Consider the following 14,548-nt stretch of genomic DNA (forward strand, 5'->3'; position numbering starts at 1 on the left):
ACCTGCACGAATTGTTCTCTCGTCGTTTTTTTTTCCTCATAAAGGACCCATCATTATTCCGTTTTCCAAGTTTACTCTAATAATATGACTAAAATTTTGTTTTAATATTATTTGGTAATATCATAATACACAAATGTATGGCATTACTTGATGAATTTTAAATTGTAAATTGCGAGTATACGTTGATCGATTTATTGGATTACGTTGCTGGTTTTCGGAGTTCGGACTTATCTTCACATTTAAGCAGTATACAGCAAGGTCATAAAATCCGAACGTAGCTTAGATTCCTCCCGAAGGGCACTATACAGTATCCATGGAATAGATACTACTAGAGTCTCTGGATGAAACTGATCCACAAAAAAGGGTTTATCTAGCTGGGTACTCATATGACGTCGTTGTAAACAAATAATTACTGCATGAACAGACATACAACTTATTTGTACACAGCTATATACGTGCGTTAGGTAATATTTCAATTTTGAATAAAACAGCTCAGAAGAATAAAAGTTCGTACGATAGGTCAGAATTGAAGCGAAAAAGGAACGCTGATGTAACCCATGGGTTAAATCAGGAAGATTATTATTGTTACTAGAGCGGAATTTTGTTTTTCAGGATATTATACGGAATACTTCGCTTTGACAGCGAACTTTAGTCTGTATGTTTAGGTTGCAATGTTTCCACGATCCGACATCAGGCTCAATCGTTTGATGTTATTTCTGTCTGCCTTCGAGGCATGGCAATTACATCACTGCAGTCCTATACTTATCGTTGGATATTATGTAGCCAAGATGACGGCTAGTTTGTATATACTGACTGACGCACCCTTCATTTACCTCCCAATGCGCTGCGGTGTGAAAAAAAAAACGATAATGAACATTTCGGCAGCAGCTATAGCCATAGCGGTGATGGTCTATCGATACAAAACACAATTTAAACTTTAATAAAAAAAAAAATAGGTTGGCATACAAGTCCTGATATAATGCTGGATTTTAATAAGTCGGACGATTGCGTAACATGGAAGATGTATTTATAATGTGGACAGTATTATCAATGATATTCTTCCAGAAAATATTGGTGAATATCTTGACTATAGAACATTCAAAATTATCGATCTGATATAGTGGCTAGTAGTGGTAGCTAGGGCTACCTGTAATTTGCCACGAAGCAAGTGACGACAAGAAGCTGGGCAAACTGCCAAAAAAAAACACGTTAATCGAAAGAGTTTACGATAGAAAGAGTCCCGAACCAATACCAAATTCTAAATGGCCAGTAAAATAAAGCCGTAAGCGATCTGTTCCAGGTTGATGAGGTACAATGTCACGGTTAAGAGAAGTATACGGTCGGGTGCTATCGTTGGGTATAAATAGTCGATCGCGGTTCGGCAAATGGCATCAACAAGCATCTCAGCTCTCAACAACACCAATTCAAACAATCTCCAAAAGAAAATGAGCTTCAAAATCGCCTGCCTCCTTCTCTTGGCCTGTGTTGCCGCCATTCACGCTGCCGAAGCTCCCAAGGAGGCCGATCAGGGACGCATTTTCTTGAGCACCTTCACAGTGATCCTCTCCACTGTCACATCGACTACCACAGTCGGCTCAACCACCACTTGCACCACTTCCACATCCGCACTAAACACATGGTTTGAAATCATTTACTATACATATTTTGTATAGGCAATCAATTAATCTTTTCCGATTACATTTTGCAATTAATTCAAACAGCTCTGTTGGTCGCCGTCGTCGTGGTCTCTTCTACGATGACGCCGAGAACTCCGGCCGAGCTCGCCGTGGTCTCTTCTACAACGACGATGAAGCCGAAGTTTCTGCCCCAGTTAAGAGGTATAATTAAAGGGTTTGATTTAAATTGATGCAAATAACTGATGACTTCAACAAAATTCTTGTGTGCCCTTTAAGATCTGCCGAAGTCGCTGCTCCAGCTCCCCAGGTAACCACAGATGAGAACAAATCCGTCCCGTTGGTCGTCCAGTCTGGATTCAGCCTTCCCGAAGGATTCGTCACCCCCTCCGGAACTCCCCGATTCAAGTTGGCTTACGGAACCAGCACGGTCACCACCACCTCCACCTCGATCGCCACCCGATCCTTGACGGCTACCTGCGCCAGCACCACAAGCTTCAGCCTTTGCTCCTCAGCTGGCAAATAAGTCGCTATATTATTCGACAGAATAATAGACCACTAGACCTTTATTACGACAATACCCTGACGTGCCCTGTATATCACAAATTGACATATGTTTTCCCATATTGTTTGATGCTTCTTTTACGTGAAGATAACTCGTCACCTGTAATTGAATGTGTTTTTGTAAAACGTTTTCCAATTCCCGATATGCTTCAACACATATTGAACATTTCGGGAGTATTTATCCATTTATGAGTATTTCCATGGGACTTGAATATACAGTTCAGCAGCACTTTATAAACGAATTTAAAATTTAGTTTGCAGTGTTCTTCAACACGATTTATGTTAGGCTATTACTGGTATTATTATCTGCTGTAGCGCTGTATAACTACATTGTATATCGCGCATAATAAAGTAAAATAATAAAAAAATCCAGCACTGATTCAATATAACCCAATCAACTTAATTTCCAGTTACTTTAAGCAGCACTTAGAAAATTTCTTATTAATAAACCAGAAAAATATAGAAAATATATTTTAGGACACGAATGTAGTTATAAAGTCTCAGCCAAAAATTGTTTCAACAACCTTGGTTGCGATAAAAAAAACTAGCGAGCTACATAATACTACTAATCAAGGCACATTATATTATTGCTGTGAATATAGTGAGTTTCGTATGGAGCAGCTACACGCGTGTTTTTCTAAACATACGCCATTTTACTATTATTTATCTCAGAAAATTGTAAGTTCTTGTCTACTTATTTTAGGCTGATTGATTCGAGATTGCTTGAGACTAATAGTTAATATTTTGCGCCTTGATTTGTCTAGAGGTAGAAGAGTGACACGTTATCTAATGTAAAATAGGGCGGTTCACAATATCCTTATTGAATTGCTTCCACTTAAAACCTTTTTGATTGGCTAACCGATTAAATCTTGAGCCGTCTACTAAAACGGAGATGCGAACGTTTGACAGAATAAAAATGGAAATAGCTCAAGAGCCAATCAATGCGCTTAAAATCTTTTCTACCGAAACCCATCAAAGGGTATAAGGAAATGGTCGAAAATCAACAAGCCTTGACGGGGAAAGCTTTGTTAACTTGCGCATAAATAGGAGCTCTGCCGTTTACTGATGAACCCCCAGCATCAGTCCTTTGTTGAAACCATCAAGTCGACAAACTTCGCTCCTTCCTTTTTTAAAAAGATGCGCGTCGAAATCGCTTGTCTGTTGGTCTTGGTGGCAGTCTCCGCTTATGCCTCATCTCCTGTCGAACCAAAGAGCGACAAAGACAGATTTCTATTCGTCAGCGGCTCGTACTCGTTCACGACGTTCACCGTACTCAAAGCGACCACCACTACCACGTCAACCTACACGTCCACCACGACCTGCACAACGTCGTCAGCCGCTCTGACCACCTGCACCATCGGCCGCCGTCGCCGCGGTCTCTTCTACGACGAGGCCGGAGCCCAGGGTCGCGATCGCCGCGGACTTTTCTACAATGACGAAGAAGTCGAGGGCAAGGACGGCGGCTCATTCCTTCCTGCTGAAAATAAGTATGATAATTCCGCTAAATAATCAAGTGATGATTAAAAATTATTATTATTATTATTTAAAATTAAATCAGGTCAAGCGATCCAGTTGAAGAAGTTGCCAAGACGAGCGCTGATGATTCTTCGCTCATTCCTTTGGAAATCGAGTCCGGTTACGATGTGCCAGTGGTAGGACCCAACCGTTTCCTCCTGTCTTTTGGCACATCGACTGTTACCAGTCTTGTGCTCACCACCTCGACCGTCAGCTTGACGGCCTTTTGCAGTAGCACTAGCGGGTTCTCTCTCTGCGGTACTGCTGGCAAATAAATTTCTGTACATCGTATTAATTTCCCGCGTGAATCGTATCTTGTTGGCCATCTATATAGCTAATTCTGTTGCAGTGGTAGAAAAATCCAAGTCGCACACCTGTTTTCGGCACTGTCGGAACTATTTATCTGGCTCATTATTATTCTCTTTGAATAACTTGCAAAATAAACATTTATAAGCAGCAATTTATATAAACTCAATAAGACTGTACGTGTTATTTATTGTCCCACCCGATATTGCGCAAGGCGTATAACCATAAATCGAATAATACGCATGAAAAGGATCATTTATAATGCGAACCCAATAATGACGATTAACTTTACTAATTTTAATAATATATCGGAGTGAAATGCAAGGAACTTTTCTTATATTTCTCAAGTAAAAAAATTATTTGTTAGTATGAGATGCTTGGATTTCATATCGTGTCATGGTATCGTTTCTGCTCTACTGAGTTCCGATTAAAAATTGTTTTATATGCTTATGTTGATGGTATAAATTTTCCCAGCAAAACATTAATTTTGGAAAACGTCTGCAATGATACACACGGTTTTTCTTATCCTGCATTACGAGACAGTGATTACACAGCATTACTAAACACGTAAAATAAAATTAGAGATTAAGTATTATAATAATGATGATGTAACTTCACGATTATATTCTTAAATTACCAGTTGCGTATAAGTTGCATCATGGCTGAATTTAGCGTTGTACGGCATATTCAATTAAAATCCGAATTTGTAGCCTATATTGGTGCAAATGGATTAATTTTTTTAGTACAACAAACAACGAAATTGATTTAAGATATATGCGCTGTCGTAGTTATATTAGAAGTATTAAAAAGAGGTTTATAGAGCACCCCACCTTTTCTTCTTCGTCGTATTTCGATTAAAATTTTGGGGTTAACAAATCAACTTTTCCAAATCTAAAAATAACGTGATAGCGACGATATTGTATGATGATATTCCTGCGAACGATCAGCATCATTTGATAAGGGCCAATCCGCTTTCTTAAAATCTTGACAGAAAACTTAGCAGCCCGAAGCAATCCTGATGTACCCAGAAATCCCAAAGTCGCTGGCCCAGTCAAAGCGTCGACCACCAAATGGGTATAAATAGTTGGTAACTGCTCGTCGTTTATCATCAGTCAAAATAGACTCCAACAGCAACTGTCTTTCACAAATCCCGAAAACTTAAAATGCGTTTTGAAATTGTCTGTTTGTTGGTCTTGGCCGTGATCTGCGCTTGCGCAGTCGAAGCCCAAAATGACAAAGATCGTTTTCTCTTGAGCGCCTCCTCCATCTCATTTTCCACCTTCACCATCATCAAAAAGAGCACCACCATCACCTCGACCCTTACCAGCACCACCACTTGCACTACTTCTTCGGCCACTTTGACCACCTGCACCATCGGCCGCCGTCGTCGCGGTCTCTTTTACGACGAGGCTGGCGCCCAGGGTCGCGATCGCCGCGGACTTTTCTACAACGACGAAGAGGTCGAGAGCCAGGACGGCAGCGCTTTCCTCGCCAAGTAATTCAATCCATCATGAACAACCAGTTTAAAAGCTCAGTTTTTAATCATTTCTTTCGTTTGAAATATTTTTAGGGCTAGCGATCCCGTGAACGAAGTTGCCGAAGTCAAATCGTCCGTTTCTGCCGATGATGTAGTCATCCCGTTGGAAGTCCAGGCTGGTTTCGCTCTGCCCCAAGGACAGGAGGGCAACCGCTTCCTGTTGGCTTTCGGTACGTCGACCATTACGAGCTACACCGTTTCTTCTACCACCATCAGCTTGACTGCCTTCTGCAGCAGCACTAGCGGCTTTGCTCTCTGCGGCGGTGCTGGAAAATAAACGGCAGTTCTCCAGCTGCGTCCAGAATGTATATCACACCCTGACAACTAAACACCCGTGAAATCATATAACATGCTGGTCATCAGTTAACCTTTCTAGCTGTCAATCTAAAAAATCGCGTTTATGCCATGATAAAAAGTATTATCCTTCCGAAAAATCCCACACATGTTGTTGCTCCCGATTTCCCTTCACTACCCTGTAGGTTTCTCGATTTGAAAAAGAAAAAAATTATTATTTCCCTGTCATCCATAGCACAAGGGCTAGTAGCTTATTTTCGGGTCGTTTTTCTATGAAACGGTTGAAAATAATGTGAGAAGCTTATTGTTGATCGTCTCGCTCACGGTTGCTCGACTTAATATTTGTAATTGATTATCAAATGATCGTCACAAGTTATACCATCAATTGTACTGAACGGGACTGATGTGTATTTATCCATTCAACTTCCACTCTCTTCTTCCACTGAATTATACAGTTTAGCAGCAACCTGATGATTTGTGTTTCATAAATTGAGTATACTTCGCAAAGTTTGATTACATTTTAGCTAAGCGAAATTGGCATGAAACGAGTCTCGCTCTTTTAAACATAAAGACAACATATATATAGTGATGGATTCTCGTTAACTAATACAAAATACAGAGCGCATATGCAACAGAATTAGCTAGATGTAGGGTAATAGACGATAAGAGAAAGAAAAGGCTGCGAAATTAGTTATTTGTTACGCAATTGAAAATAACGTTTATTTTTAGAGTGAACGTTTGTGGAGTAAAAATTTGTCTTAATTAAGGGTATAATTTTTCGGGGACGCTAAAATCTTGGATCTACTTAAACAAGGAAAATCGCCTTATCCATTTTGAAATTTTGAACTTTTCAAGTTACATAAAAATTGAAATGACGTTCTTTACGTTAATTTAAGTTAAGTAGCGCATTCTTCCAAATATGATCTACCCTTAGTATGCAAATGTTATCGGTAATTCGTAGCTTTGACGTGCCATATAGTATTTCAAAAAAATTCTTTGACAGCACATTATGAATTTATGATTGGTTGATGGAATACACTGAGTTGATTCCAGCCAAATTTTAACGCTAACCCAAGAGCACTATCAAATAATCACAAATAAAAAAAAGATTTGTGGTATAAAATGAGTGAAAGATGTACACCTAAAAGTTGTCCATGTGGAATTTTTTGATGCTGACTTCGTATAATATTTACTTTCATAAAAAAATACAAGGGTATGACCTCAGATCTGGTCGCCATTAGCTTTCCGAAACAGAGTATAAGCTGACCTTGGTTTGGCTTCTTATACACCAACAAAAATTCGAGAACTAATAAACTTTATGAAATTGGATTGGCAACGATCCAGCGTTTGATTGACATTCAAAATGTGTCCGTGTCGGAGTTCACTACCCCTAATAGTCCAGCACGACAAAACAAGGAAACCAAATAGCTAATAGGCTGAAGAGCCAGGTGCGGTACTAGAAGGAAGCTGGGCCGTATAAATAGAACAGTGTTCGGCGATGAGCCGAGATAGCCATCACAATACGCTGCTGACCTAACATTCATCTGAAGCTCATCTTCCAGCCACAACACAGAAAATGCGTTTTGAATTTCTATGCGCGCTTATCCTCAGCGTCATCGCCATCTCTGTTGCCAATGATGGTAATAATAAGGTCGCTCCGGATGCGAATGAATCATCCCGACTATTCGTCTACAATGGCAGTTTCTCATTCACCACGTTCACGGTGCTTAAAGCATCCACCACCACTACTTCCACCCTAACCAGCACCACCACTTGCACTACCTCTTCGGCCACTTTGACCACCTGCACCATCGGCCGCCGTCGTCGCGGTCTCTTTTACGACGAAGCCGCTGCCCAGGGTCGTGACCGCCGCGGACTTTTCTACAACGACGAAGAAGTCGCCAGCCAGGACGGTAGCGCTTTCCTTCCTGCTGTCGCTAGGAGGTTTGTTTCAATCATTCTTTATAGTATATTTTGAGGTTAATTTTGATTGAATTAATTTCTAAAAACTAAATTCTTCCATTTCCAGTAACCCTGTTGATGAAGTCCAGTCCAAACCAACTGCTGACGAGACTTTGCTTCCGTTGGAGGTGGAATCCGGCTTTGAGTTGCCAAAAGATAGCCCAGTCAATCGCTTCCTGGTATCATTTGGCACATCAACCCTGACATCTTACGTGGTCACGACTTCAACTGTCAGCCTGACGGCCTTCTGCAGCAGCACGAGCGGCTTCTCGCTCTGCGGAACACCAGGGAAGAAATAATGGTCGCTTTGAAAAAAATATTTTTGCAATTCAGTGAGTTAGTCGCCACGCATCTTATAAACAAAAAGCCATGAACATTATTGTTAACCAATTCTGAGGTAGTGCACAATTTTATAGCAAATCATTTCACAAAAAAATTATTTATGAAACAAACCAACAAACAGGATTATTATGTCTATTCACGTATCTTTCAGTTTGAAGACATAAAACAATACACTGATTTACGAATGGCAAACACCATAATTTTTTTTTTATTTGACTAATTGTTGTTGTCGAAGCATATTACAATTTATATGTATCGGCGAGGCTGTTCATGTAACAGGTAGGTTTGGTAATAACAAAATTGTTGCGTGGCTGAAAATAGGCCAATTTAACTATAACAAGCACCCTCTCCTGGAAGAATATTGTACCTGGTCATTTACGAGCTTGTTTTTTTTATGTTTATCTTTCACAGATCGACACGTCGACAACTTGTTTGTGAAGTAAACCACAACGAAAATATTTAATTTCTTCCTAGCAACTCGAGTCCATTTCAGTTGGTTTGGTATAGGCATTGGTATAGGCTACATCCTTTTATGTTAGTGTAAAAAAATTTTATAAACATGTCAAGGGGTTGTTTTCGTATACGTGTTATAATCCAGATTTACGCTCGTTTATTATCAATAGCTTATTCGGCAGGAAAGCTTATGAATGCAAGCTATTATTGTTTTTTTCCGAAAATCTATCGGGAATCTTATCGGCATCTTATTCCGGAATTATTCCGGATAACGGTTATTATTCGGTTTGTATTTCTGCTTTTGGAAACGAGAACGGATTCAAATGCAAGAAACAATTCACCGTAAAAGAAAAGTATTTTCCGATGACATGACAGCCTCTTTTTAAATCACTTTCACTCAAGTCTCCCTTTCCATTTACAACTTTAATTTAGACAATCAAAGCAAAAAGAATCAAATTTAAATGATTGAGCTCGTGGTTTTCAAGAATACCATATACGATGAATGGAGATGCTGTGGACTGAAACGGTCTAATGGCCATTGAGGAATGAGCGATGAGTAGCAGCTAGTAAAACTATTGTGTAATAAGTATCAGAAACAACTGTACTATTGTGCACAGACATCAGCGTTTGATACATCTAATCAGCTACCGCTGCCGTCAATTAAAAAATCATCAGGCCGTGAGGCGAATTGTTCTCAAATTCACGCTGTTGCGGAGCATTCGGACCGATCCGACCGAATATAAAAGGCCGTTGCCGACCAATAATGAGTTTAACTTCTGTTGGATCTTTCAACTCGATCCGTCGACTAATAAAATCTGCCTTATTCTCTCTAGCCCAGTCAAAAAATCGTCTCACCACTTTTCTCCAACAAAATGCGTTTCACACTTGCTTGCCTGTTGGTCGTGGGAGCTGCCGCCGTCGCTTACGCCGAGGCCCAGGCTCCTGAATCCTCTATCGATCCTTCAGGAGAATCCGCAACTGACGGGCGCTCCTTTTACACCGTGACTTTGACCTTCTCGACTTCGACGACTTTCACCACCACGACTAAGACAACGACTTGCACCACTTCCACTGCTGGCCTTTCTGTCTGCACCGCTTCCGGCCGACGCCGTCGTGGTCTTCATTTGAGCGGAAACAAGGAGGGTCGCGGTCTTTTCTACAATGAGAAAGAAGAACACAGCGAAGATGGCAGCATCTTTTTGCCATCACCTGTCAAGCCGTAAGTTCTTTTTCTCCGATTGAAATGCTAACTATTCATCACACTATTTTAAAATTCCAATTTTGTTCGATTGAAAATCTTTAGCGCCGAGCCTGAGCCTGTCGTGGATGCTGATGCCGAATCCATCCGTGTCGAGCGCGCCCCAGTTGCTATCCCTTACGTCATCCAGCCCGGATTTGACGCTCCTTCCAACATTCAAGCCCGCGTTCTTTTGGCTTTCAGCACTGTCACAACGACTTCCACGTCGACTACCACGACCACCACATCCCTGACGGCCATCTGTCAGAGCACCACCGGATTCCAAGTGTGCGGCTCCAACGGAAAATAAATCTAGGCCGCGCATATAGGTTCATAACTTATTGTCATCAGTATCTCCCTGCGTTGAGATCCAACTTCTATCGGCTTACTGCAAACCAGCTTCCCTCTATTGTTATTTTCGTGTGCTCAATAAACGTCCAAATCGTCGAACGGCGATCGGTGACATTTTCCCAATCAGTTCAAATGAAGTGGACATCATAGCTTTACTTCTATTGAAATAAATGTCATTAACACCCGCTTTACCCAATTTTGTTGCTCTCGACAGTATATTTATCCGCCTTACTGAATTCAATCTAACTGGAATAAAATTAGTGCATGATGAAAACTTATTGTACCTTTTTAGCGTCTCAGAATTAATCGACAACTCCCATTATTTAAACTTTTTTTCAGAACAAATATGAAAACAATTATCTTAGTTGAAATTTACTTCCATCATCGTACGACGCTATATTAAATGCAGAATATTATACCTTATAATATATAAGGTGGATATGTTTCACCATATGCGACCATATGATTCGTACGGACAACAATAGCAGATGTGCTCGCTCAATTTTCAAAAATTTGTTATCACACAAGTAGTGTCGGTTCACTGTATCTCGAAATCTCTATAATGTCTGATACGATATTTTTATTCAGCTTTGTTGTGTCCGCTTTTATTGTCGGACTGACAATCGCTGTTGTGAAAGTCATTTTAAACTACGTATGCACGAAATACTACGATAACTTCGTTATATCGTTATACTTGTAAAAGTTTTTTTCTAATTATAATACGACTTTGAAAGTTATTGATGAGTACACTGACCTACGATAAGCTACACATACTGCATATTTTACTATTTCTATACGATGACGTGATATAAGCCGAGAAACGGTCAGGAAATACGCAATGTAATGTTATGTTGCGTCAGAATATTGCAATGTCTGTTACGTCTTTTTAACATCCGTCAATATCCAGGCAAAAATGTTCCTTTAAATTTTTAACAATTATTCCATTTTCTTAGCGTTTCAGAAGAGTTATATGCTTGGTTATATGCGTTGCAGCGCTAGCCATCGGCAGTGACATATTTCGCGATGGCGATATCCTTTTTGGGTATGGACTATAGATACGAATACGGGAGTACTATGCGTTGTTATGTATAGAAGAAAAGGCTTGTAAAAGTAAGCCATCTACCCATCAGTTGAAGACCAAAAACACGGAATGTATGGTGGCAAAAAAAAAGGAAATAATAATTTATTAATAATGTCTCTTATCAAAGGATAGTTGCCTACATAAGCACAAGTAAAAAAAATGTACCCATCAAAACACCATCAACCCTCCAGCAAGTCAATTTCGGCTTTGCATCTATATAGCCATCTCCATTAATAAATTCTGATTTTCAATCGTCCAGGTCAACCGTGAATTTCTATATAAAGGCAGAGCAAATAACGTCAGCGTCTTCAAATTCAAACTGTCCTGAGAGACACATATGTCTGAAAATTTCAACCTCTTGTCATTTTATTCAACATTGTTTCGTCGCATCGAGGAAATATCCCATTCAAGAATGCAGTTCCTGTTTTCCAGTCTTGTGATTTTGATTGCATCGGCATGCGTTTTCGTCCAGGCCCAAAGCGATAACAACAATGATAAGGAGGAAAACTTCCGTGCTGGAAGCCCACAATCTTCTTATGAAGTCGATCTATCGAAAAACCAAGGTCGCTTCCTCTTCAAAACGGTAACGCTGAGTCTCCAAACGTCAACCGTCACTACAGTTACCACCAGTGTCACAACCTGCACCACTTCCACTGCCGGCCTTTCCGTCTGCACCGCTTCCGGCCGACGCCGTCGTGGTCTCCATTTAAGCGGAAACAAGGAAGGGCGCGGACTTTTCTACAACGAGGATGAAGAATACAGCGAAGATGGCAGCATCTTTTTGCCATTACCTGTCAAGTATACAGCAGTTTCATTTTCACCCAAAATAATTATTGTTATACATCTAATTGTTTGGCATGTATAGAGAGGAGGAGGCCGCTCCCGTGCAGCAATTGGAAGTTGCTGACTCTGTCCGCGAAGTCCGAGCTTCTCCGGAGCCGGTCCCCTTTGTCGTCCAGCCTGGATTCGATGCTCCTCCCGGACATGGTCGGCTGTTGTTTGCTTTCGCCACGACAACTATCACGTCGACTTCGACTTCAACTAGCACCGCTTCCCTGACGGCCGCCTGTCGAAGCACCACCGGATATCAAGTGTGCAATGCCTTTGGTAAATAAGGATTGATCGAATCACGGACCCTTTACCCCACCCCAACCACTTCGATTCATTCGGAACTTCACCAGGAGAACACGTCAAAATGAAAAAAAAAATTACACGATGTGACGGTCGAAGATGACTTAGCCTATACTGTATTTATTTACACACACACACAGCAACTTGACATTTGAAATTCTGTGTTCAAATTCTAAACTTGTACATCCTGGTCCGTTCGCCCTGTTCTTTAAGCTGGCCACCCAGCACCCTTTATTCTTCCAAAATAATTAAATATAATTAAATAAATTTTATCAGCATTTAAATAAGATGTTCAATTTATTTCTCTAAATCTCATTTTCTCAAATATTTTTTATTTGAATGATTATTTTACTATTATAACATAGATGACATAATCTTCGGGAATGTAATTTTTCTTTATCACATTATTTTTAAAAGAGTAAAAGGCATCGGTTGACGTTGAATAGTAAAGAAGTAAATAACAAATATTAGATTTTAATATTTATAAACTATGCTATAGCTCCGGATGAAACGGGCGAAAAAGAAGAGCTCTGAACAATTTTACTTGTTGAATTTCAGCTCGCTTAATACGGTTATGCCCGGGTTATGCGGAGGGTTATGTCTATATTACTCTGTTACCACGAATTCAGACGACGGAGAATTCATGGAATAGGATAGACTGCAAAATCATCTGGTTCAAAATTTATTTGATTGATTACAAGAAAAAGAAAAACTAATACATAATAAATATATCCTAAAAAGTAAAAAAACGCTGGAGGGATTCTTTCCATCGCCTTCTCGTAATTCACTGGGCGGTTCCCGGCGGATAAAGCTAAGCTATATAAAGGAAGATCAAACTCAACAGTTTGGAAATCTTGAAGGTTCTATATTTCTCGCTCTTACCCCATATATAAAAGAAAAGCGCAATGCAACTTCTATTCGAATGCCTCTTGATCTTGTCGGCAGTCTACTGCTCTTCGGCCCAGTACGAATTAAATCCCGGACCCAATTTCCGATCTGGCCCACAGCCATCGTTTGAAGCTGATCAAATAAAGGCCGATGACCGCTTCATCAAAACAGCGTCGTGGACTCTGACAACGTTGACCGTCACTACAGTTACCACTAGCGTAACAACATGCACCACCTCCACTGCCGGTCTCTCCATCTGCACCGCTTCCGGCCGCCGTCGTCGTGGTCTTAACTTGAGCGGAAACAAGGAGGGGCGCGGACTCTTCTACAACGAGAACGAAGAACAGAGCGAAGATGGCAGCATTTTCCTTCCGCTACCTGAAATGTAAATATTTTCTTACGGCTTTTTAATTTTAGTTTAGAAACAAGGTGACCACTCTAATGATTTTACTTAATTATGTGTTAACAGAAACCAAGATGAAGCCGTGAAATCTGTAGCTGAGCCAACCCGAGAAGTCCGCATGCAAGAAGCAGCACCGGTCCCATTTGTCGTCCAGCCCGGATTCAACGCTCCTGCCGGCCAAGGCCGAGTTTTGCTGTACTTTGGAACCTCAACTGTCACCACCACTTCTACGACAACAACCACTACTTCATTAACTGCCGCCTGCCGAAGCACCACTGGGTACCAATTGTGTGGATCTACTGGCAAATAAAGTTTTGCGTGACAATCTTGTGCATTTATTTTGCCCTATCAAAAATTTGGGGACAAATTCTGGTATATTTATCAAAATGACAAAATAAAACAACCCTTTTAGACCTTTGTTGAAAGAATTTAATTGAATTACTGGGCCATTTTTTATTGTAATTTATGGTGTGATCGAGACCCATTCCGTTTGGGAAATGGTTGTAAAGTGAAATGAATACATTTTTAAACCGTCGATTAATTATTTGATTTTACGAAATTTTGTGTGCGCTATTCTGGCTATTCTTTTTTTGTGTGTTCCCTAATCTAAATCACTCAATATTGACCATCGTAGATAGAGAACATAAATAAGTTTAATAAAATATTAAATACGCTACTACTTACATTTTGCCGCATTTTGCTTTATTGGGCTCGCGCATAACATTAAAGAACTTAGAAGCTATAACGATAGCGATAACGGTTAATAACGAAGAAAACACACTTAAGCGCATCACCAGCGAGCTGCCCAAGTTATTCTTTACAAACAAGTGAACAAGTGATTCTATATCAT

General features: G+C 40.3%; 7 protein-coding genes across 7 annotated transcripts; all 7 read left to right on the forward strand.

Annotated features, from left to right (window-relative positions):
• Positions 1-1,350: 1,350 nt before the first annotated feature.
• LOC124197331 lies at positions 1,351-2,440 on the forward strand. The gene is made up of 3 exons (XM_046592715.1): positions 1,351-1,639; positions 1,722-1,838; positions 1,914-2,440. The coding sequence occupies exons 1-3, from the start codon at positions 1,386-1,388 to the stop codon at positions 2,158-2,160; spliced, it is 618 nt and encodes a 205-aa protein (XP_046448671.1). The 5' UTR covers positions 1,351-1,385; the 3' UTR covers positions 2,161-2,440.
• Positions 2,441-3,251: 811 nt separating this feature from the next.
• On the forward strand, positions 3,252-4,188 carry LOC124197314. The gene is made up of 2 exons (XM_046592693.1): positions 3,252-3,685; positions 3,757-4,188. Exons 1-2 carry the CDS (start codon positions 3,264-3,266, stop codon positions 3,986-3,988), a joined length of 654 nt encoding a protein of 217 aa, XP_046448649.1. The 5' UTR covers positions 3,252-3,263; the 3' UTR covers positions 3,989-4,188.
• Positions 4,189-5,111: 923 nt separating this feature from the next.
• On the forward strand, positions 5,112-6,321 carry LOC124197367. The gene is made up of 2 exons (XM_046592794.1): positions 5,112-5,514; positions 5,590-6,321. Exons 1-2 carry the CDS (start codon positions 5,183-5,185, stop codon positions 5,831-5,833), a joined length of 576 nt encoding a protein of 191 aa, XP_046448750.1. The 5' UTR covers positions 5,112-5,182; the 3' UTR covers positions 5,834-6,321.
• A 1,019-nt stretch (positions 6,322-7,340) lies between these two features.
• On the forward strand, positions 7,341-8,302 carry LOC124197361. Its single transcript, XM_046592763.1, has 2 exons — positions 7,341-7,794; positions 7,880-8,302. Exons 1-2 carry the CDS (start codon positions 7,427-7,429, stop codon positions 8,109-8,111), a joined length of 600 nt encoding a protein of 199 aa, XP_046448719.1. The 5' UTR covers positions 7,341-7,426; the 3' UTR covers positions 8,112-8,302.
• A 1,059-nt stretch (positions 8,303-9,361) lies between these two features.
• On the forward strand, positions 9,362-10,469 carry LOC124197362. Its single transcript, XM_046592778.1, has 2 exons — positions 9,362-9,826; positions 9,911-10,469. Exons 1-2 carry the CDS (start codon positions 9,480-9,482, stop codon positions 10,152-10,154), a joined length of 591 nt encoding a protein of 196 aa, XP_046448734.1. The 5' UTR covers positions 9,362-9,479; the 3' UTR covers positions 10,155-10,469.
• A 1,105-nt stretch (positions 10,470-11,574) lies between these two features.
• On the forward strand, positions 11,575-12,691 carry LOC124197304. Its single transcript, XM_046592685.1, has 2 exons — positions 11,575-12,074; positions 12,142-12,691. Exons 1-2 carry the CDS (start codon positions 11,614-11,616, stop codon positions 12,389-12,391), a joined length of 711 nt encoding a protein of 236 aa, XP_046448641.1. The 5' UTR covers positions 11,575-11,613; the 3' UTR covers positions 12,392-12,691.
• A 555-nt stretch (positions 12,692-13,246) lies between these two features.
• LOC124197358 lies at positions 13,247-14,233 on the forward strand. Its single transcript, XM_046592747.1, has 2 exons — positions 13,247-13,680; positions 13,765-14,233. The coding sequence occupies exons 1-2, from the start codon at positions 13,313-13,315 to the stop codon at positions 14,006-14,008; spliced, it is 612 nt and encodes a 203-aa protein (XP_046448703.1). The 5' UTR covers positions 13,247-13,312; the 3' UTR covers positions 14,009-14,233.
• Positions 14,234-14,548: the final 315 nt, after the last annotated feature.

This window comes from Daphnia pulex, chromosome 1, assembly GCF_021134715.1.
Source record: "Daphnia pulex isolate KAP4 chromosome 1, ASM2113471v1".
In the NCBI taxonomy this organism is placed as follows: domain Eukaryota; kingdom Metazoa; phylum Arthropoda; class Branchiopoda; order Diplostraca; family Daphniidae; genus Daphnia; species Daphnia pulex.